The 22,436-nt window shown below is 34.4% G+C and overlaps 2 protein-coding genes across 7 annotated transcripts; both read left to right on the top strand.

Moving 5' to 3' along the window:
* The first annotated feature begins 7,585 nt into the window (after nt 1–7,585).
* On the top strand, nt 7,586–15,497 carry LOC130812696 (wee1-like protein kinase). Of its 6 annotated transcripts, none has more exons than XR_009042095.1 (11): nt 7,586–8,085; nt 8,336–8,396; nt 8,477–8,546; nt 9,388–9,648; nt 11,772–11,839; nt 11,940–12,049; nt 12,543–12,583; nt 12,683–12,831; nt 13,682–14,029; nt 14,159–14,374; nt 15,173–15,497. XR_009042095.1 is itself a non-coding variant. In XM_057678258.1 (10 exons), the coding sequence occupies exons 1-10, from the start codon at nt 7,802–7,804 to the stop codon at nt 14,237–14,239; spliced, it is 1,473 nt and encodes a 490-aa protein (XP_057534241.1). In that variant the 5' UTR covers nt 7,586–7,801; the 3' UTR covers nt 14,240–15,497. The 6 variants fall into 6 exon arrangements, 2 of the variants coding, with proteins under 2 accessions (XP_057534241.1, XP_057534243.1); XR_009042097.1 differs by having other exon boundaries at nt 8,480–8,528; nt 14,822–15,456; XR_009042096.1 differs by having other exon boundaries at nt 8,477–8,528; nt 14,822–15,456.
* A 1,595-nt stretch (nt 15,498–17,092) lies between these two features.
* On the top strand, nt 17,093–19,674 carry LOC130812695 (protein LYK5-like). Its single transcript, XM_057678257.1, has one exon. The coding sequence runs from the start codon at nt 17,370–17,372 to the stop codon at nt 19,434–19,436; it is 2,067 nt and encodes a 688-aa protein (XP_057534240.1). The 5' UTR covers nt 17,093–17,369; the 3' UTR covers nt 19,437–19,674.
* Nucleotides 19,675–22,436: the final 2,762 nt, after the last annotated feature.

Genomic DNA, 22,436 nt, shown 5'->3' with positions numbered 1-22,436 from the left:
TTTCATGTTTTGTTATATTTTTTAGTAACTTCTTCATTTTATTTATGAATGTGTATGTAGTTGTGGTTTTTAAGTTTTAAATTTATCATAATTTTTTTATAGTTTGTAAATTAGGTTTAACTAGGGTTGTTTATGGTTAAATTTATTATTATTAGGGTTAATTTTGGTTAAAACAATCTTCTTATTAGAATATACATATTTTTTGAACAATTTATAGATTATGATGGTTTATTATTAATATTGTAAATTAGGGTTAAATGAATGATTATTACTTAATTTTGTTGTTAATTAAATTTCGTTAAGTATATATGTTAAAAGTTGTGTATTAATTTTATTTTGAATTAATTAATCACACTTAGGATGACAAAAGATCGTTCTTGGATGTATAGAAGCATTGAATCGTCGAAATTTATTGATGGCGTATTAGAATTTTGTAGTATTGCGGTTGAACATCAAGTTAGGACGGGGGGAGTTGGTTTTTATTGCCCATGTGTCACTTGTGGCAATGTATCAAAGTTAGATAGTGTTCATATCCTTAGGGAGCACATACTTCGACGTGGGTTTAGGCCTAAATATCATGTTTGGGTTTGGCATAGGGAGGAGGGAGTTTACAAAGAGAAAAGTGTTGTTGAGGATGTCAATAATGTGGCCGATGTCAATGAGGATGTAGTAGATCGTGTTGATGGGTATGAGACAGATGAAGAGAATGTCGATGAGGATGTAGATCGTGTTGATGAGATGATGGAGGGAGTCGAGGATGAGTTAGGAAAATGTCCTCGTGTTTTTGACTTGTTGACAGAGGCTTCTCAAAGGCCTTTGTACCTTGGATGTACAAAGTTCACCAAACTAACAACAGTGTTGACAATTTTCAACATTAAGTCAAAGTTTAATTAGAAGCGTTAGGTGAGATGCTTCCCGAGGTAAATGAACTTCCAAAGTCAACATATTATGCCAAAAAGCTCATGTGTCCTTTCGGCTTATAGTACCAGAAGATTCATGCGTGTCCGAATGATTGTGTATTGTATCGGAATGAAAACGAGAACTTAGAAGAGTGTCCTAGGTGTGGGTTATCGCGCTACAAGCGTAAAGGGGCACGGGATGCTAAAGGGCCCCCGGCTAAGGTATTGTGGTATCTTCCAATAATAACTAGATTCAAGCGCTTGTTTTCTATAAAGAAAGATGCGTTAAGTTTGAGATGGCATGCAGATAGGGTGAAGAAAGGTCACTTGCTCACACATCCATCTGATTCTCCGGAGTGGAACAGTATTGATAAGACTTTTGGGGATGAAGTTCATAATTTAAGGCTCGGACTGTGTACGGATGGAATGAACCCATTTGGCAATCTTAGTTCTCAACATAGTACTTGGCCGGTACTGTTAGTGATCTACAATTTGCCACCTTGGTTGTGTATGAAGCGTAAGTACATTATGCTTTCGCTTCTTATCTCGAGTCCTAAACAACCTGGCAATGACATAGATGTATATCTTGCACCTCTCGTTGAGGATTTGAGAAAGATGTGGGATGAAGGCGTTTCCGTGTTTGATGCATATGCTAATGAGGAGTTCACCTTGCGTGTAATGCTTTTATGCACCATTAATGATTTTCCGGCATATGGCAACTTATCAGGGTATAAGAACAAAGGGAAGAACGCATGCCCAATATGTGTCGAGGACATGGAATCCACGTGGATTCCTAAGTGCAAACACGTATTCATGCACCATCGAAAGTTCCTCCCACGAGATCACCAATATCGTAAGAAGAAGAAGATGTTCAACGAGGAGGTTGAGGACCGTGTAGCTCGTCCACCGTTGACCGGTTATGAGGTTTATGAACTGGTTAAGGGAGTTGAGACTGTATTTGGTAAAACAGGGCAAGTGCAAGGGGGTGAAGACCGATTATGGAAAAAGAATCAATCTTTTGGAAGTTTCCATATTGGAGAGATCTACAGGTTAGGCATTGTCTTGACGTTCTGCATATAGAGAAAAATGTATGCGATGCCATACTTGAGACTCTCATGAACAAAGGATGTTAAGGCCGTATGAGATTGGTTTGAATGTAAGGGTGTTCGTCCGAAGTTGTGGGCACATGTTAAGGTGAGTAAGAAAAGAAATAAAGCTGATGAAGTTGGTGACAATAACAAGGGAAAGGGCGGTAAGAAGAAGATGAGTAATGACAAAGTTTATTTGCCTCTAGCTTGCTACACATTGTCCAAAGCAGAGAAGCGGGCATTTTGTGAGTCTTTGTATGGCATTAAGGTTCCGTCTGGGTACTCATCCAACATGAAGAGATTTGTGACCCTAAATGGTGAGTTGAAGGTGGGAAGCATGAAATCTCACAATTATCATGTAATGATGCAAGTGTTCTTACCAATTGCAATCCGTGGAATATTGCCAAAACATGTGAGATATGCTATTACCGAGCTATGTTCGTTGTTCAACACAATTTGTAGTAAAGTTCTTGATCCCTTTAAACTTTATGCTCTTCAAGTCGACGTGATTGTAACTTTATGCAAGTTTGAGATGTATTTTCCACCTTCTTTCTTTGACATAATGGTTCATCTTATTGTCTATCTCGTAAGTGAGATCAAGCTTTTGGGTCCAGTTTTTTTAAGGTTGTGTTATCCTTTTGAAAGACACATGGGTGTTTTACAAAACAAGGTGAGGAATCCAGCACAACCCCAGGGGAGTATGATTCAAGGCACTGTAAGGGATGAGATTAGTAACTTTATAGCCGAGTATTTGGCCATGGCAAAGCCTATTGGACTTTCCACCTCTCGACATGAATGAAGGCTTGAGGGAAAAGGAACAATTGGCTCCAAATCGATCACACCTCCTCGAGACAGTCTTCTACAAGCACACTTGTATGTGTTGCATCATAGTCCTGAAGTCCATCCTTTTTTGAATGAGCATTTAGATATATTGCGAGCAAAATATCCTTGTAAAGGGGATAGAGGATTGATGCAGTTGCATAACAAGACGTTTATTGATTGGTTTCATAATCGAGTATTAAGTGAAGAACTCAAGGGTATATCTGAAATTGTTAAGTGGTTAGCTTTTGGTCGTCGTGATGATGTTAACAAATATGAGGGTTACGATGTCAATGGCTTCACATTTTGGACTGAGGGTCAAGATAAGAAGTCATCTTATCTACAGAATAGTGGGGTTTCTATTTTGGCGTCATCTACATTTTACGCGATTGCTAAGGATCAAGCGCCGGTTGATGCTAAGTTGGTATACTTCGGGTGGGTACATGAAATATGGGAGTTTGACTACTCTACTTTCACTATTGGTCTTTTCAAATGTAAGTAGGTAGATAATAATCGATGATACATAAAAAATGACGACCCTTGTGGATTCACACTTGTAGACTTAGCTCGTTTGCGTGATAGTGAGGAGCCATTCATACTAGCCACACAAGCCAAGCAAGTATTCTACATTGTAGACCCGTCTGATAAAAAATGGTTTATTGTTGTACCGGGAAAAAGAAGTATCCTTGGTATAGGTGATGTTGAGGATGAGGTAGAATTTGAAGTTTTTGAAGACTCCCCGTCCTTTATCAATCCAAAATCAGTGGATCAAGATGATGTAGATGTTGGTTATATGCGTGTAGATCACACGGAAGGAATACATTTGAATTAAGTGATTCACAAAGTATGAATTTTAAGGTTTTTAAAGCTTTTTTTGGCACTCTCGCGCATAAATTAGCTCAAACTTAGTTTGTTTTGCATGAAACTTTGCACACAACACTATTTGGTATATATTATTGTGTTGAAGTGGTTAGAATTGAATTTACGTTCCTATGTTCTAATATATTTCTATTCATACTCATTCAGGTTCTCATATACAATGCATCTTTTCAGAGACGAAATTGTCCCCGAGATTGAGACCTCGGATAATGAGCATCATAGTTATGACACTGAAGAGGACCAAATTGTTAGATACGAGCGTATGGCTGAAGACGCTCCACCACTTAACAATGATTATGACACTGAAGACGCCCCTCCAACGGATGCTCCCACTACCACTAAGAAAAGAAAAGGGCGAGGTTCTACGAAAAACCTCAAAGTCACAGAACCCATGCATTTGGAATATGATGCATTGGGTCAACCCTGTGGAAAATGGCGTAGGCAATATGGAAAACAAGTGGGTCTATGTATCCACAAGAATTCGATATTGTACGCATAGAACGAAGTTCCAGAGGGTTTGAAGAACTCTCTATGGGATGATACTGTGGTAAGCAATAACTTTACTATTTTTATTCATTTAGTTTCATTTTAAAATTAACTTAATTGACACTAATAAATATAATTTTTCTTTTGTAGAATCTTTTTCACATCGAGAATGATGAGGAGAAGAAGAATGTGTTTCTTTCAGCTGTTGCCGAAAGATTTAGAGATTTCAAATCCAAGCTAGTAACTGGTTGGATCACCAAGAAGCGTGCCCGTAAGACCAAAAAGGTCAAAACGCGAAACGAAAGTGGAAACGAAGGTAGAGAGCAATCACCTTTAAAGATGCCCTATGAAATATGGGGTCACATATCGAAAAATGAATGGGAGACTTTTGTTACCAAAAGAACAACTCCCATTGAAGTTGTAAGTATTTAATATTATATTATAGCTTTTGATTTAAATTTACTTCTTTTGATTCAATCATTAAACTAACATATGACATTTGATTTCTATTGATTAATTAGGAAAAGCATGGTAAAGCTTCTGAATCAGCAAGCAAAAGGAAGTTTTACCATCGCTTGGGCCCAAAAACATACGATGAGGCCTGAAAAGAGTGGGTGGATACTGGTTTATACCCCATTCAAAGTCCGACCACGACCTCATCTACGACTACCTTCGCATCTGTGAATACTCCTACTGGAGATCGGGTGCGAGATTGGTATTGCGGACTTCATTCTCGAGATGCACGTGGTAAATTTACCATTACTGATCCGCGAACGAAGAAGGTTGCTGATGTTGTGGTGAGTTTTGAAATTATTAAGTATATTCTTGATTAGTTTTGTATTTTTTGGCTTTGATTAACTTTTTATTTGAACAAATGGGCTGGAAGGAAAAAGAAGCTACGGGGGAGTTCACCCCAAGAGACAATGTTGATGCATTGCATATGGTCTTAGGGAAAGACCATAGAGGGTGGGTAGTCGGAAAAGGAGGCGTCCACATAGGGTTAAAGAAGGCATTTGGCAAAGAGTGTGTTGCTACTCAATCCAGAACGATGCCACCTGATGAAGTAGCAACCCTCAGAGTAGAAATTACGAAGGGCGTTCTCGCCAAAGTGGCACTCGTGTTGCAGAAGATGGGAGCACCCACTGTAGACTTGGCAAATCTGATTGTCGAGGATCAGCAAAGTCAACATGGGTATCCTAACGCTTCGGTCAAGCTAACACCCGAGCCCCTTACCCCCGTAGCACCACAGCCCATTATTACCCCCGAAGGGCAAAATCCTATACCGGAGACCATGAACTCCGTTGCTCAAAATCCGGAGCCAACTCCCGAGCCAATGGTAAAGCTTTTTTGGTACTTTCGCGCATAAAGTATCTCAAACTTGGTTTGTTTTGCACGAAACTTGGCACACAACACTATTAGGTTAATATTATTGTGTTGAAGTGGTTAGAATTGAAAATCATAGTCATATGATTAAAATTACGTGCTAAGTTGCGATTTTAAGGGTTTTTAAAGCTTTTTTGGCACTAACATATATTTTCTCTTAGGGCTTTCGACAAGATTATAACACCGTTGATTGCGGCTACTACACTCTCGAATACATGGACGATATCTTACAATCCGTGAAGGAGGTTGGAGTCGAAAACATTGATGTCGTAAGTATTTGTTACGTTCTTAAATTATAATATTATATATTTACTATTGGTACGTAAAATCTAATGTTTATGTATCATTTAATTTAATATTATAATATTGGTTTTATATGACACTCTAAGGGAAACACGCCCTTTGAGAGATAGGGAAATGTGCGAATTGAAAGATAAGATTGCCGCGTATCTTGCTAATTTTTTGTTCTTGGTAAATAATGTAATAAGTTTAGATTTAGGACTTTTTTATATGTATATTATTATATATACGATCGAGAGTGTATATATATACTAGTTCGTGATTATTGGTGATATTTGGTGATTATCATTGGATTATTACATTGTACATTAATCATTGGATTATTTATTAATATTAAATGAAAAAAGCAAAAAAATATATATATGTGCTATATGCTGTGGGCCTCCTAAAACCGCAGCATATAGTAACACTATATGCTGCGGTTTTAGGAGGTCCGCAGCATATAGGCTTTTTTGTGCTGCGGTTTTAAACCGCAACATTTCAAATAGGCCATCTACTGCTATCACTAGTGCTTGAGGTCTAAACCGCAGCATATTATGGCCAAAAAACTGCAGCAAATGAGGATTTTTCCACTAGTGAGATTTCATTTATAATTTTTAAATTTGAATACCAAAATCAAATCACAATTTGTTGTGACAAACAGTCTTTAATTGGGCGGACCCATTACATTTAAAAAAACATAAAATATAGTGTGACTGCACGCTTACTCGGTAACGTTTTAGGATACCTCAAGTAGACATTTAGGATATGCCAAGTAGGGGTTCACAGTGTGTCAAGTAGGTGTTTATTAACATGCTAAAGTTGTCAAATAGGTATTTTTAATCGCTTGATTCTTATAAACGTCAAACACCTACTTGGTATACATCAAAACACCTATTTGACATACCTAAAATAACTACTTGACATACCTCAAATACCTACTATACATACCCAAACTCATACTTAATATACCTCAAACACTTACCTAACACCCTAAATATCTGCTTGGTAAACTCCAAATACTTACTTAGTATATCTCAAATCTCTACCTTACAAAACTCAAACACAGACTGGGTATACCCTAAATACCTAATTAATATAACACAATACCTACTTGGTACACCTCAAACACCTATTTAATAACCCTAAATACCTACTTAATATACAATATCTGCTTGGTATAATAACTCAAACCCCTACTTGATATAAATCAAATCCTTACTTGACAACCCCAAATATCTACTAGTATATTTAAAATTCCTATTTGTTGTACTCTAAATACCAACTTAATATATATCACATCCTTACCTGATATACTCTAAATCCCCACTATAGTGATGTTTGAAAGACGATTACCTTTTAATTAATCAATTTTTGTGGGTTCGGCCTCCTAAGAGCCGTCTCAGAGTTATGGTAGTTACTAAAATCAAATTTCTTATTTTCAAATGAATTTTACATTAACAAACACTACCTTAATAAATCAATTTTAAGTCAAGCTTCGATAAAATAAGTTTGACATTCATTTGAGTTATTTTTACCATGTGATTCATTTCATTGTTTGACATTTCGTTAGCAAACACAAATAACGAATAAATTTATTTTTTTCTTATTTATTGTTAATAACAAAGAATAAATTTTAGATCTTGTTTAATTTTTAATTTTATTCAAATTTTCGCAAACTTGGCCATAGTAGTCCATTAAGACGACAAAAACCATAGAAGGTCTTCAATGCACACAACCCACAAGGTCACAACATACCTTCTGTTCTTGAAAATAGATACAAAGCGTTGGATAAATCCAAAAGCAAATCCAACGGTTCTTGTTTCCGCTTCTCTGTCTGCGCCATAGATATCACTATCACATCACTACTGACAAACTGCATATTGAACCCCGCGCAAATTCAAATCATTTTTTACTTCCTTTCTCTCTTCTCCATTTTTACACTTTTAGAGAGAGAAAGCTTCCGATATGAAGAGAAGACAAAGGAAGAACTCTTCTACTAGAGAGAGAAAGAAGCTCAAACTATCTTCTCTTCAAAGACCTATCAAGCCTATGCTTACTCAAATCTCTATCATTCATCCTCAACAACACCAATCAAATCTGCTTCGAAATGATGCATCTCGAATAAATGATGACGATTCTTCTCGGAGTCAGAACATTTCAGAATTTAATTTCTGTCATCAGTCATCTAAGGTCGATTCTGATGTCGCTGATGTTGGCTGTTCTGAAATTCTTAGTCAAGATTTCTTTTGGTATTTCTCAATTTTAGCTCGATTTCGAATTTATGCATATGATAACTATAATTATTGATTAATCTTGCTTCTATTATTCAATTATGTCTGCTAATTTTGTTTTCCTAATTGTTTTTTAGTCATTTGTTTTGGCATTAGGTTTAATAATAATGTCCAATTTCAGAATCAGACAGATTTTTTTTATGCTTTGGATTTGTGATTTTGAAAAATTCTTTTAAACCTTGACTATTGTTGGACACTTTGTTTGCAGCACACCTGATTATATCACTCCAGAATGTCAGAATCTCTTCAGCGATTTGGACGGCAACAAGGTGAGGCATTCAAGAGTTTTTTTAATAATTTGAATGTGTTTTGGGTTTCTGATGTTGATTTATGCATTTTGATATCCTAGCAGGAAAATATCGCTTGTCCACCCTCGCCGGAGAAATTGAAGACTGTTAATAGTAAAATTATTAAACGAGGTGATTGCAATTGTCCACAAATTTTAATGATTACAATTTGACTTTGTTTTTCCCTGTCATCCATTCACCGGCCTGCCTTTTCTATCCAATTTTTGTGTTTATGTCTTTTATATTTGATCATCATCGTCATACATAGTGTATCTTGCACATAGGAGTATTTTTGAGATGGCTAATATGAGGTTCATCAATGGTTCGTCATGAAATTTAAAACTTTTCTAGATTAGTGAAGCGAGTTGGCTTTTTTGTTACTGGGGCCACGGTCCAACTCTCATGTTTCCTATCTCTTAAATATTTGAATAAGCTGTGCTGAGTATGGTTACCATTTATCGTTGTGACATAAATCATCTAGGATGAACCGTCTGAATTCCTTGCTTTTTACTTCTGTTTGTTTGCAGTAAGGGTTTTGTATGTATGTGGCCTTTGGAAACAATCTCTTATAATTTTGATTGTTAACCACTTAAGGAAACATAATATATGAGTCCAGACAAATATCAGCAAAAGTGAAATCTATTGTGGACATTGTCACTGCTTATATCCTTAGTCTTGTGTATGAAGATGTGTTTGTATACACTCCTTGCTCCAAACAAATTATTTTAAGTAATAATAACATGATATTCATTATTGCAGTCTATTTGTTTGTGAATTCCTAACGTCAATAATTGGGTTTTTTGCGGTTTCAATTACAGTTTTCGGCTCATAATTTCTTGCTACGGACATCTTTTCATTTGATTGAGTTCATGCTTTTCCTTGCTCCATTTTAGTTCTCATATCTAAAATTCACGAGTCTACTTCGTAAATTGACAGTGTACCTTGATCACTGAGTTTTTGTTAACTTCCACAGGAATCTTTGTAAAATCTCCGGGTCCTTTGTCTGACCATCAGCGGAATTCAGAACTTTCTACAGATGTTCTTTATGAGGATGAGAACAATCAAGATGATTGCATAGCTAATGTCGCATGCAAAGGTCCTAGTTATGTCCCTCAGTCAGCAATTGCTTTACGCTGCCGTGTTATGCCACCTCCCTGTCTAAAGAATCCTTATATCAAGGATGCTGTTGAGATGGATGTGGATCCGTTTGGAAGTTGGAGAACAAAATGTTCAGGTCTGGCATTTTTTTACTCTTTGGTTTCTATTAGATTACAAGCAATTTCCATACAATTGTTGTATTGTACTGTGAATGGACTATGGAAAATTCAAATCTAACAACTAATCTCTATTGTCTAAGATCAATGGCAAAACATTGATTGTTGGAAAAACATAAAACCAAAAATTAGGAATTTCAATGCAAGAAATGAAAAACAATGCAATCTATCAACTCTGTTATGATTATGGGTGACTTATGTTCATTAAGTATCAAAATATGATTAAGGTAATTAATCACTTTTAGTTAGTGAATTAGAAGAGGACCCATCACATGTTGGTGATTTGGTTTGTATGGGAATCAATAGTACATTGTACTATTGGTAGTGTTAAGCTTGACATGTGAAGGCTAGGAATCCAAAAATCAGTCCAAGAATCTAGGTGTAAGAGCATAGGAGACCTTGGGGGTTACATGGAAGAGGAAAGGCAAAGAACAGAAGCTGCTTTTACACCTTTTTGCAACTCACTCGACCATATCACTGATGCCTCTGTACGTAAGTGCTGCCTGCTGTTATGTTACTCTAAGCTGCTGTCCCCCTTTCCTATTACTTCCTCTATATATATCCACTTGTATGTTACCTTACACATTAAGAGCTACCTTCTTGCTTGTGTACTTACTTCCCAATTAGCTCCTCTCTTCCCCACACTAATACTTCATTGTAATTCCTTCAAGTTTTGTATTTCTCCTTTAAACACATTAATATTAATCCTAGGCTAGATGGTGGATGTATCCCAAGATTGGTGAACCACCTTAAATTATTGTCTTGATTATTTATTTATTATTGTTATTCATCATACACTTGCATATTTGGTTCTTATACATTGACACAACACAAACCTTCACTTTAACCTTAGTTTGTGATCCTTAAGTGAGGTTATTACCTCTCCTTTCAAACTCCAATATTTTTATGCTTCATCTAATGTAGTCTACGTCCCTTCTAGACCTAGTTATGTTTTGTATGAACGTATTGCTTATTGGTGGTAAATGCGGTAGAAATTTTCATAAAATATACTATGTTATTTTCATTATTTTCATGATGATGAAACTTTGACCATAAAGCATTTTTTTTGTTCTAGCATTACTTCTAATTATCACTTATACAAATGATAAATTATTGGGAGAATATGGTGAAAAAAAATAATATTATTCAAGTAGAAGAAGCATGAATATTAAACTTGTCATGTGATTTTCTATCAAAATTGCACTAATTTTCCATTATTAGTTTCACCGTTTTATACCAACAATCAAATGAGTTGAAAGTTTTTAGGGTTAGAGGATTGGTTACAACTAAGAATAAAATGCTTAGAATTAGGATTAGATAGGATCGAAGGGTATTTGGGTCGACTCGCCTTTTTGGTACTGCTCATAACTGAAGTTCAGAACCTATAGGCCGACTTGACTTTGAGACTCCCTAAATGAAAGCCTAATAGGTTTTCCTTCTACTTCCAAAGCTTCAACCATTTCCTCTTTTCCTCTATTGTCCATTTTGGCTTCTCTAAATAACCTTGTATGTATGACTATTGGGCATTTTAATTTCATACCTGCATACAAGGAGTTAAAATTCCGAACAATACCTGGATTACTGAAGATGAGTTAAATATAGATAATTCAGGATACAAGACTTCAACAAAGATGATATAATTTTATTGATTAGCGGTTTCTATTTAGGACACACTATATTTTAACTTTGAGTGTTACCTATCTCGATGATGGAGTTAAAGGTATATAGTTCTTTGGTTTAAAACTATAATGCACCATAGTAAAATGATTCATCAAATTATATGTACTTCTGTTTTGTAAAATTATACATGATGATTGCTACCAAGAGTCAATTAGAAACAATTTCTTTGTTAGCATAATAGCTAACTAGGGTAAGGTTGTGTATACCATTCTAAGTGAGAGGCACCCGATAGTATTGAGGTGATGAAATGAGGTGTTTTATTATTCATTTTTTGCTTAGGTTCATTTACTAGCTTCTTGGACTTTTTTTAAATTTCATTTTGGGGGAGGGGAGGCTCTTCTTTTTTTCAGAAGTGTGCACATCCTGTAAAAAATAAGATTGAATTATGTGTTCTTGTGTTCAGGTTATCTCTCTTCGTCTACTGGTGTTGACAGCATGTCACGCTATCGATCTGACTTCCAAGAAATTGAGGTATTTCTAATTTTTCTTTAAAAAGTAGCAAGAACTTCGCAAATACTAAATTTGCAAATGGAGCACAGCTTGCACTGTCAATGAATTTTCTTGTTCGCAGCAAATTGGAAATGGTAACTTCAGCCGTGTGTTTAAAGTCTTGAAGAGAATTGATGGTTGTATGTATGCAGTAAAACATAGCACTAGGCAATTGTGCCTTGAAACAGAAAGGTAAGTTTGTTTTCTGTTAACTACTCTTTTGGTCATACTAATGGTGGTAATGAAAATCTCATTTGTACAGTGAATTCTCAAGAAATATACTATATTATTCTAATGGTAATGATAAAAAGACCTCAAAATTTCCATTACCTCATGATATTAAATTTCCAAATGGTATTTCATGTTAATGAATTTTGTAAAGAAAACAAGATAATTGGCGTATAATAGCTATTTCCGCCATTTATTTCTCAAGAAATATACTATATTATTCTAATGGTAATGATAAAAAGACCTCAAAATTTCCATTACCTCATGATATTAAATTTCCAAATGGTATTTCATGTTAATGAATTTTGTAAAGAAAACGAGATAATTGGCGTATAATAGCTATTTCCGCCATTTATTTCAGACAACCAAACACGGTGGTTAAGTAATTCACTTTTATGAATGTCTACTCGTCTAGTCGTATTAACTGGCAATTGCTTCTTTGAACTATCTTCTGCAGAAGGAAAGCTCTGATGGAGGTTCAAGCATTGGCAGCTATAGGTTTGTCTAGCGAGACCTATCTCAAAGTTGCTAGCATTCTACTTGGAGAGTTAATTTGGTAGTTTGATACAGTCTAAAGAATAATTTCACTTGGTGCAGGGTTTCATGAAAACATAGTAGCTTATCACACTTCTTGGTTTGAAAATGAGCAACTGTACATACAGATGGAGCTTTGTGACTATAGCCTTTCTGTTTATAATTCATCTTGCTCGCTAACTGAGGAAGAAATTTTGGAAGCTTTTTTACAGGTAGCTATTCTGTATTTTATTGAGTCCTTGCAATGCTGATGTTGGTTGAATTGATGGGAAATACAACCCAATAACCTTGCTTCCTGGACTAAAGTTGGCTTGATTTTCATGTTAACCTATCAAAAACGAAAAAAAAAATTATATTTCATAGCTAAAATAAAGTTTGTATTTCATAGCTAAAATAAAGTTTGTACTCATTCTTTTGCTAAAATATATACTGCTTCTTTCCTGGAAATTTAAAACTAAAATGTTTTCTTCAGGTGTTATGTGAGCCTACTATGGGAGTATTTGTTTTGATATAAAATGATATCCTAGAAATAAAATTTTTTTTTCACTAGTTGGTAATGGGTGGGAATGCTATTCCCTTTGCAAAATCTGGATTTCTCTTCTGCAAGAAAAAACCACATTCCAATTTTCAGGGGAGGTTTTGAGCATGTTCAACAGCATGGAGCACTAAAAAATTAGGAACCTCAATATTAAGTTTTGTAGTATATGTTAAGTGTAAAGATACAAAATTGGTAGAAAAGTATCATAATTTTTTGAAATTGCACAGGCCTTCGAAAAATTTGTCAATTTTTGTTCCGCCTCTGCCAATTCCTTTATCTTGCTCTTCATCACTTCCATTCTTGCTCAATTTTTGTTTCTTATTTCTCTCCGGACTTTTATGCAAGCAACCATGCTATTGAAAACTATCGCCCCTCTATATTTTCCTTTGAAAAATGTCATTGTTTTCCATTCCAAATCTTCCATCAAAAACCAGTGTATCCTTGTCCCTATCTTCATTGCTACATGTTTCTTGCTTACTATTTTTACTTCTAACCCCTGCAACCTAAAAAACGTGTGGTGACAGATTGCCAGAGCATTGCAATACATACATGTAAAAGGAATTGCTCATCTAGATGTGAAGCCAGAGAACATCTATGTAAAGAACGGTGTGTACAAGCTTGGAGATTTCGGTGGTGCTACACTACTGGACCAGACTCTTCCCATTGAAGAAGGTGATGCGCGCTACATGCCTCAAGAAATTTTGAACGAGAAGTATGATCATCTTGATAAAGTTGATATTTTTTCGTTGGGGGTTTCCATTTATGAGCTATTGCGAGGGTCATCACTCCCCGATGCAGGGTATCAGCTTTTAAAGGTGGGTAAACTACCATTGCTTCCTAGCCATTCACTGCAGCTTCAGAATTTGCTCAAGGTATAATTTCTTCATTTCAGAGTGCATTGATGAGGTTTTTCGCTAATGAAGTGTCCACTGTAGTTTGAACTTGAACATGATGTGTTGTAGCTATGTACAATGGCTGACTATTTGGGAACAATTAAACAGGTAATGGTGGATCCAGATCCAACAAGACGGCCTTCTGCAAAAGAATTGGTACAAAACCCGATTTTTTCCAGAATTTTATGAACTAATTGATCAGTAATTCAGTACAACTCAAGTGTACGGGTTAGGGATCCTTACAATTTACAGGATCTGCTGAAAGAAAGACAATCAACTTGTAACACCCTTAAGTCTGCAGCTCGTGCCAATGATCTCAATATAGTAAGTTATAAATTTGATTTAACTGCTGATTATGATCAATGTTAAATGCACCAAGTTTTGCCTTCATGTATGGTGCACATTTTGTAAATGTATGATAATGTAGATTTGCATATGTTGAATGGGGCGCATTAAAACAACAAATTGCAATATCAACAGAATTGGTTTTTTTGGCTACCTGACTACACATGTATCTTCGCATCCTAGTAAAATAGGAATAGGTTTTATAATGTCAAAATTTTAAAATTTTGATTGTTCAAACTTTTTGTTGAAAGTGTCTATTAGTAAAAGAAGTACATTTAGCAAAAATAAGTTACCTAAGTAAACAAAAATAAAATTAAGTTTACTAAGTACTTTAATCTAAGTTTAACGTAAGCAACAAGTAATACGTGTTGGAATCAGATCACTAGAACCTTAATGATGACGTTTAATGCCCCGTGGTTTAAATAGGTTTATCGAGTCAGATCAAAATTCATATTTGAAGAACTCTAGAAACAGCAGGGTAATATCATTATTATACCCAGTGTATCCCGCTTATAAAAAACTATGGTCAGGATCTAGGGAGGAAAGAGTGATGGCAGCTCAAACCCATAAAGAAATGTGGTCAAATAGTCTCTCGGCTCGAAAAACAGCAAAGTAATATAATTGAATAAATGAGACGTTTCAAAATGAGAAAAGTAAAAGGGAAGGAAGTATACGTTGAAGAGGACACTGGGATTGGGAATATTATTACTTTTGTACTTTTGTTGGTTTCTAATTTCTATTTGTCCACGAAATGGACGGGTCTAACGTCCATACCAGAATACCAGACTTCAATTCTAATCTGGGCGTGCACGGCGAGAACTGGAGCGTGCTGTGTGCAAATATTCTCTCTAATCTCTATCCTTATGTGTATGCCAAATTTTATCTGGTCCGTGTACAATCTTTGTTCCGTAGATTTAATATTATGTACAAATAAATAAAAGCAAAAATTGTGGATAAAAATGTATATTTTACTTTTAAAATACTTGTTACATTATGATTTTTGGTATTATTTATCGTTCAAATTTACTTTTTAATGACGGCTAATATGTAAGAAATATATATTTTCATGATCTTAAGTTTTTCATGATATTAAATTTTTCTATTTTTAGATGTGCATAGTATAATATATAAAATAATCAAAATAATTCATTAAATTGTGTAAACAGTCTAATATAACAAGTATAATGGAACGAAAAAAATATAAAAAATAGTATATATATATGTAGATGAGATGAAAAAGGAGTTAGATTTGTAGATGAGAATAAAAAAAAAATGTGTATTATGACTAAAAATAGAAACCACTACTTTTATGAGATACCATTTCACATAGTGAAATGACTCTTGAATAAGGAGTTAATTTCTTGTTTTGCTATTTATTTTGTAATAGCTGGACTATTAAGAAGTGATGACGTTAAGCCATCTCATATAGAATTGATAAAATAAAAATATGACAAATTTTATAGGACAGACTAACAAGAAAATAAGATTAATTCAATGGAATAAAAGGTCTTAACTCTTAACATTTGCTAAACAATCCCTTTAGATAAAAAGCAAGCTTTTCTATTGGTCAAAAAATCTTTCAATAACACTTTAATTGGATTTTTTTTATTATAAGACAAAAGTCAACCAAAAAATCAATTTAAAAATCGATTTTCCAATATTTACTACTAAAACAATCGTAGAATTGGGGAGTATACTTGAACAGTTGAGCATGGTCTTAGTAGGACGACCCCACAAGCATTATCACATTGTTGCTCCACCCAATTAAAAAATGAGAGATACCGTTCCATTTTGACAAAGTCCAAGTCAATACCAAAATGCCAATAATACCGCGTTCTGTTTTGGCCAGCCTTATATTAATATTAATAATACACCTGTATTAATTCTTAATCCTTTTTTTATTCTACGCCGTTCATTTATATCGTTATCATGAATTATTACAAACGAATTATTACATGAGTAACAAACTTGATTAAAATTGTGTATCATTAAGAAGAAAAGAAATTAAATGTCTACAAATCTAGACTTTGAAACAATAATTCAAGAATACTGTTATTTATATTATATGTCGACTAAAAATTCTTTTATTCATGTCTTGTTATGTTTACGTAAAGAAATATAATATAGGGAATTTTAGATTGTCATAACGGATGCAAATCTAATAAGTCAATCCAAACCGGACATATGTAACTATGGTTCTCGTCGAGATTTCTAACCAGTGTAAGTAAACAAGATAATTAAAAGATCATGATTCATTTAAATAAACAAGCTATAACACAAGACAAAATTCCCATCTCTAGTTAGTCTAATTGAGCTTAATAGTAGGAAATTTTAACTTATATCATGAGATTACTAAGAGTAATACATTTCCAAAGTAGTGGTCTTGTTTGATGCTTTATCTATAAGTTAAAACAATTAAGTGGAATTTTATTTTATTCGTTTTGTAATAAATCTTGTTAAAATTAATATTTAAAATATATTTTTTTAATTGAATATTAGAGATAATTACAATTGAATATGTGTACCAACAAATGAGCAAAAACTAAATGGGGCAATAATAGTGAATAAAACAGAGTATATTATTCTTAACATATAAGTTACTGGTAAAAACTGTCAAGTGAAATTTTATTTGATTTATCTTAATAAATTTTATTAATATTAATTTTTTATAATTTTTAATTATATCCAATTAGAGATAGTAATAATTAAAATAAGGTATTGACATGAAAAAAAAATCCCTAAAATTATGGGCAACATGAGAGAAGCTAGTAGGGTAGAAGTACTAAAAAAGCCAAAAAGTCTTCTTTAATGCTATTTTTAGTTGGACAAAACTACCCCAGTATAGACTCAACTCACAAGGCACAAATAAATATCCTTATTCATTACTTCGTGTTTACATGATCAAATTGCAATATTTCTAATACCCACTTTACCTCACTATTCACTCCACAAACCCATCAATTATAATTCCAACATGAAAACAACTCCGTTACTTTTCCTTCTAATCATATTCACAATCCAAATACAGCAATCTAAATCACAACAACCATATGTAAACAACAACCAACTAAACTGTACTAATGAAATCAACACACAAGGATTTCAATGCATTGGAAACAAATCTTGCGATTCTTACCTCACCTTTAGATCACATCCACCTTCTTATTCAACGCCACCAAACATCGCCTTCCTGCTCAACTCGAACGCTTCAGCCATCGCACAGCTTAACAATATCTCCGAGTTAGACCCTATACCCGCTGGTCGTCTTGTGATTGTTCCTGTACCGTGCTCCTGCACAAAAACTCGAACCAACGAGACATATTTTCAGCATAATGCACGGTACAGATTACAGGTCTTAGGTGAAACATATTTTTTAACAGCAAATGATACTTATCAAGGGTTAACTACTTGCCAAGCTATGATGGCTCAGAACAATTTTAGCATGACTAATCTGAACCCTGGTGATCAGCTTTTGGTGCCCCTTTGGTGTGCCTGTCCATCTAATCAGCAGCTTAAAAAAGGGTATAAGTATTTAGTGTCATATCTTGTTACATGGGGTGATGATGTTTCTAAGATCGCTCATATGTTTGGGGTACAAGTACAGAGTATTTTGGAGGCTAATGAGCTTAGAGTTGATGATGTTATCTTCCCTTTTACACCCATTTTAGTGCCCTTAAAATCTATTTCTACTATAAAACTGCCCTCATCCCCCCATCCTCCACCATCCGCACCTGATCTTCCCCCTATTAGTCCTGATACGACTAATCATAGTTCGACTTCTAATAAAGGGGTGATAATTGGAATTGGAATTGGAGTCGGGATTTTGGTGATTGTTTCGGTCTCATTCTTAGTTTGGTTCTTCCTAGTTCGGACTTCCAAGAGGAAGCAGCAGTTTTCGACCTATAAGGCTGAAGAGAAATTTGTCAAAGATCCTGAATCATCATCAGTTTTCACACCCTTACCAACATCTTTTACTAGTAGTTCTCAGAATACTAATACTAATACGAATAATACTACGACTACCAAATCATCGGTTGATTTGGATGGTTTGAAGCTTGCAATTGAGTCATTGACAATATACAAATATAGGGAGATCGAGAAAGCAACCGGGAAATTTAGTGATGGGAATAAGATTACAGGGTCTATGTATAAAGGTAATTTCAATGGTGATGAAGCTGCTATAAAGATCCTGAAAGGTAATGTTCCTAGTGATGAGATTAACATTTTGAAAAATATTAATCACTCCAACATAATTCGATTATCCGGGTATTGCATCCATGACGGAAATACTTGCTTGGTTTTCGAGTATGCTGAGAAAGGTTCCCTCGATAACTGGCTATTTCGTCCTCGGAAACAGAAACACCTACATGAAGATGACTCACTCTCTCAACCTGTTTTAACTTGGAAACAAAGAGTTCAAATTGCTTGTAATATAGCTGATGCACTAAATTACCTACATAGCTATATTCACCCTCCTTACATCCACAAGAATTTGAAAATTAGCAATGTAGTCCTAGACAGCAACTTTCGAGCTAAGATCACAAATTTCGGGTTAGCAAGAACTATCCAAGACCAAAGCGAAAATGGGGTATTACATTTAACCAAACATGTAGTCGGTACACACGGTTACTTAGCCCCCGAGTACATAGAAAATGGGGCGGTAACGACAAAATTAGATGTGTTTGCTTTTGGGGTTTTGATTTTGGAACTCATATCAGGAAAACCTGCTGTCAAACCATCAGGAACACCCAATGGAGGGGCAGATGATTTGTTGTTTATAGCGATCAGGAAAGTGTTCGAGGGGGAAAATGTGAGGGAGAAATTGATGGAATTCATGGATTCTAATCTAGGAAGGGAATACCCATTGGATTTGGCATACACAATGGCTCAATTAGGTTATAAATGTGTGGATCCAAATATGAATGCTAGACCTTCTATGACAGAAGTTTCAATGACTCTGACAAAGATTTACAGTTCATCATTAGATTGGGATCCTTCAGATGAACTAGCGAATTCATCTTCACGAAGCTATACCAGATAATTCATCTATCAGAATCTGCACAATTTCAAATATCAAATATTCAATTAGTAATATGCCATTCATTCCAAATTTGTGTAGAAAGTAATTCAATGTAATTGTAGGGTGTAAAAACTACTATTATTGGCAAAATTTTCAACTTTTATTTGCTTGAATTTCTTGATAATAATACTAAATTCTACACGGAAAAGTTTGCTTTATTGTTTCGTTCATTGCAAATTAGTGAGGAATTTCAGAGAAAAAAAAGAGAATGAAGAACCTTGTAAACCTAAATTGCTTTCAGCAATGGTGCCAAAAATTACACGATTTTAACCCGATTTTTGCAGATTGTGTTAGGGTTTTAGATCTGTTGACTTTTTCAGGTGACGGCGGCCGGAAAATTTATTGGAGCGGCGGCATGATTACTGAATTTGAAAGGATTTGTTTTTCCTATAATGATTTCTTTTTAGAAAAAAAATTGATTTTATAAATATTTTCGTTTTGAAATACTATTTGCAAGTTACAACTGATTATAATATATTGAGTGGGAAAATGTCATTATCAAGTATATGTATAATGAAATGGGGAAAAATATCGTTATCAAGTGCAAGTATAATAACACGGATATATAAAGTAATAATATATATATATATATATATATATATATATATATATATATATATATATATGATATAACAACCTTTTATTTTAATTATAATTATAATAATTAAAATTATAATAGAATTATTACAAAATTGACAAGAAAATCTAACTATTATGTGGAATAATTTCATTTTAGGTATTACAATATTACGTGGAATAATTCTTGAAATATGGAATCAAGTCAAATCAATCTTCAATATGCCACATAAAGAAAATTAATTATATGTTTAACATAATTAGTCATTCTATTTTTTTTTTACTAAAACAATTACCTTACATAGTTTAATAATATTGCTCTATCAAAATACACCTATAACAATTTTTCCTGATTTAGATCATAAATATTAAAGAATAAAAGATTATGACTAATAGTTATAAAAGTAAAGAATTTTTAAGTTTAAATAAGTTATATTATATCAGTAAATGTTAAATCACATGTCACGCAATGTCGATACAATTAGTACTCAAATTTTAAATAACAAATCTCTGTGATGATATTATTTGAAGTTTTTCAATATTTTTATTAGATTGTATGATGATAGGATATAATTTATAATGAATTGTAAACAATATGTAACATTAATAAGCAATGTATTATGCATGATTGATCAAAATTCGAAAGTCCATATGAGAGTTCTTACTTCTTATGTTCATCGGTAGTACCTTATAGCAATATACTAAATTTGTTATTCAAAATTTAATCGATTAACATCCTTAATACTTCTGTGCACTATTTCATTATACTTATTTTCGTTATGATAAATCACTTTTTATTATTAATAAATTTTTTTATCTAATTAAAAGGAATTTTTAATAGGTTGGACTTAGAAGGGTCAATTAAAAATGTTGATTGTTATGATAAATTCTGAACAAAACTCAAAACTACCAATTTTCTACACTTCCTTTGGTTTGATCTTATTAGAGCAATCAAGAATTCCATACTTTTCTAAGCAAATAAATTTGCTATAATCACTAGTCCTATGGTTGAGGTTTTCAAGTCATTTTCCCGCAAAACCTTTCTCGTCTCAACTTCTTTCCTCATACGATAAAATCGATACCTTATAGGCCGAACAACAATTAACATAACCGAGATTCATAGTTGGCCTAGTAGTTGGTTCCAGCTTTGCGGGCTTTCCCTTTGACCCTTACGACAAATTTCAATCCACACCAACTACATGAAGGATTATTTTCCTCTTCACCTGGCATATAGAGGATTATCCGGTCTTACCCATAAAAAAATTAACAGTCATACAAGCCCAATACAGTCGCTATCATCCTATCACCAGAATTACAACGACGATTAACACCATCACCATACCAATTCAATTGCCTACTATCTTTATCAGGGTGCCCATACTCCCTATCCCTTTGTTCTGAGTAACTTTTCCATGCCCATGCCCATGCCCATACCCATGTCCATATACTTGCCCATGCACACTATGATGCTCAGGCGGGGGCGGATAACTCACTGGGCCAGGGTTGTCCTTATGGAACCTGGTTGTCCAACTTTAATGGTTGGATTATACACATTTTGATTAACATTACTAGTGAAAAAAGGAGAATTGTGGGACAAATCATGCCTAGCATTTAGAATTCTCAAATTACTATCATCAGGAACCGGACTCAGCTCAGGTACATATTGTGGCTGCGAATCCATTACTGACCGCGCAAGTGAAGGTGTGTTGGCCGGGAATGTGAAGGAACAGAAGAGTTCATGATGGTGGGCTTTTGGGTCGGGACAGTGGGAAAATAAGATGGGTGATTATCAGATGTGATCAATTGCGGAAGGGACAGATGAGGTCGAGAAGGAAGCTTGGAGGCCTATCGGAAGGAATTACAGGAACGGATGTCATACTATTGTTGCCTGCCATTGTAAGCCGCGAAAATGGATTCTTTGCAGCCTGTTTTGCTGTCCATCCACTCTGCAAATTTTTGTAATACATACCAGTTTACAATCATTGAACACAAATCTAATGAATTTAGTGCTAAGTAAATACAGCAGCAAATTTTTGTTTTTCAACATTCTACTCATTTAATGTAATGAATGTACTATACTAGTTCACTCATATAATGATTGTTCCTTCATTGTAAGATTTCATTTCTCCTTTTGGGAAAAAGGGTGGTTTGGGCCGACCGAACAAACCCTTACCAGAAAGGGAGGAAAAGTTTTAACCATTAGATCAACTCATGATTCTCGTGATTCTAGTGTTAAATGTGCACACAATGAAGGTTTGTTGTCATACTCCGTTGTTTATAGGTAGTTGACTCAATCCAAGCAAAAGAAAGAATAACGACAAAAATCTCTCGCCCAACACAGAAGGAATAAATGGTAATAAATAAATAATTTTTCCATAATTCATA

The sequence above is a fragment of the Amaranthus tricolor genome, chromosome 5 (assembly GCF_026212465.1).
Source record: "Amaranthus tricolor cultivar Red isolate AtriRed21 chromosome 5, ASM2621246v1, whole genome shotgun sequence".
Lineage (NCBI taxonomy): Eukaryota > Viridiplantae > Streptophyta > Magnoliopsida > Caryophyllales > Amaranthaceae > Amaranthus > Amaranthus tricolor.
The sequence above is the reverse complement of the archived record's forward strand: the minus strand, read 5'-3'. Positions and strand labels throughout refer to the sequence as shown.

Coding starts and splice junctions, on each gene's coding strand:
- LOC130812695 (XM_057678257.1), top strand. CDS start 17,370: ATGAAAACAACTCCGTTACTTTTCCTTCTAATCATATTCACAATCCAA.
- LOC130812696 (XM_057678258.1), top strand. CDS start 7,802: ATGAAGAGAAGACAAAGGAAGAACTCTTCTACTAGAGAGAGAAAGAAG. Junction 11,840..11,939: donor CTGACTTCCAAGAAATTGAG/GTATTTCTAATT, acceptor TCTTGTTCGCAG/CAAATTGGAAATGGTAACTT. Junction 14,030..14,158: donor AGCTTCAGAATTTGCTCAAG/GTATAATTTCTT, acceptor ACAATTAAACAG/GTAATGGTGGATCCAGATCC.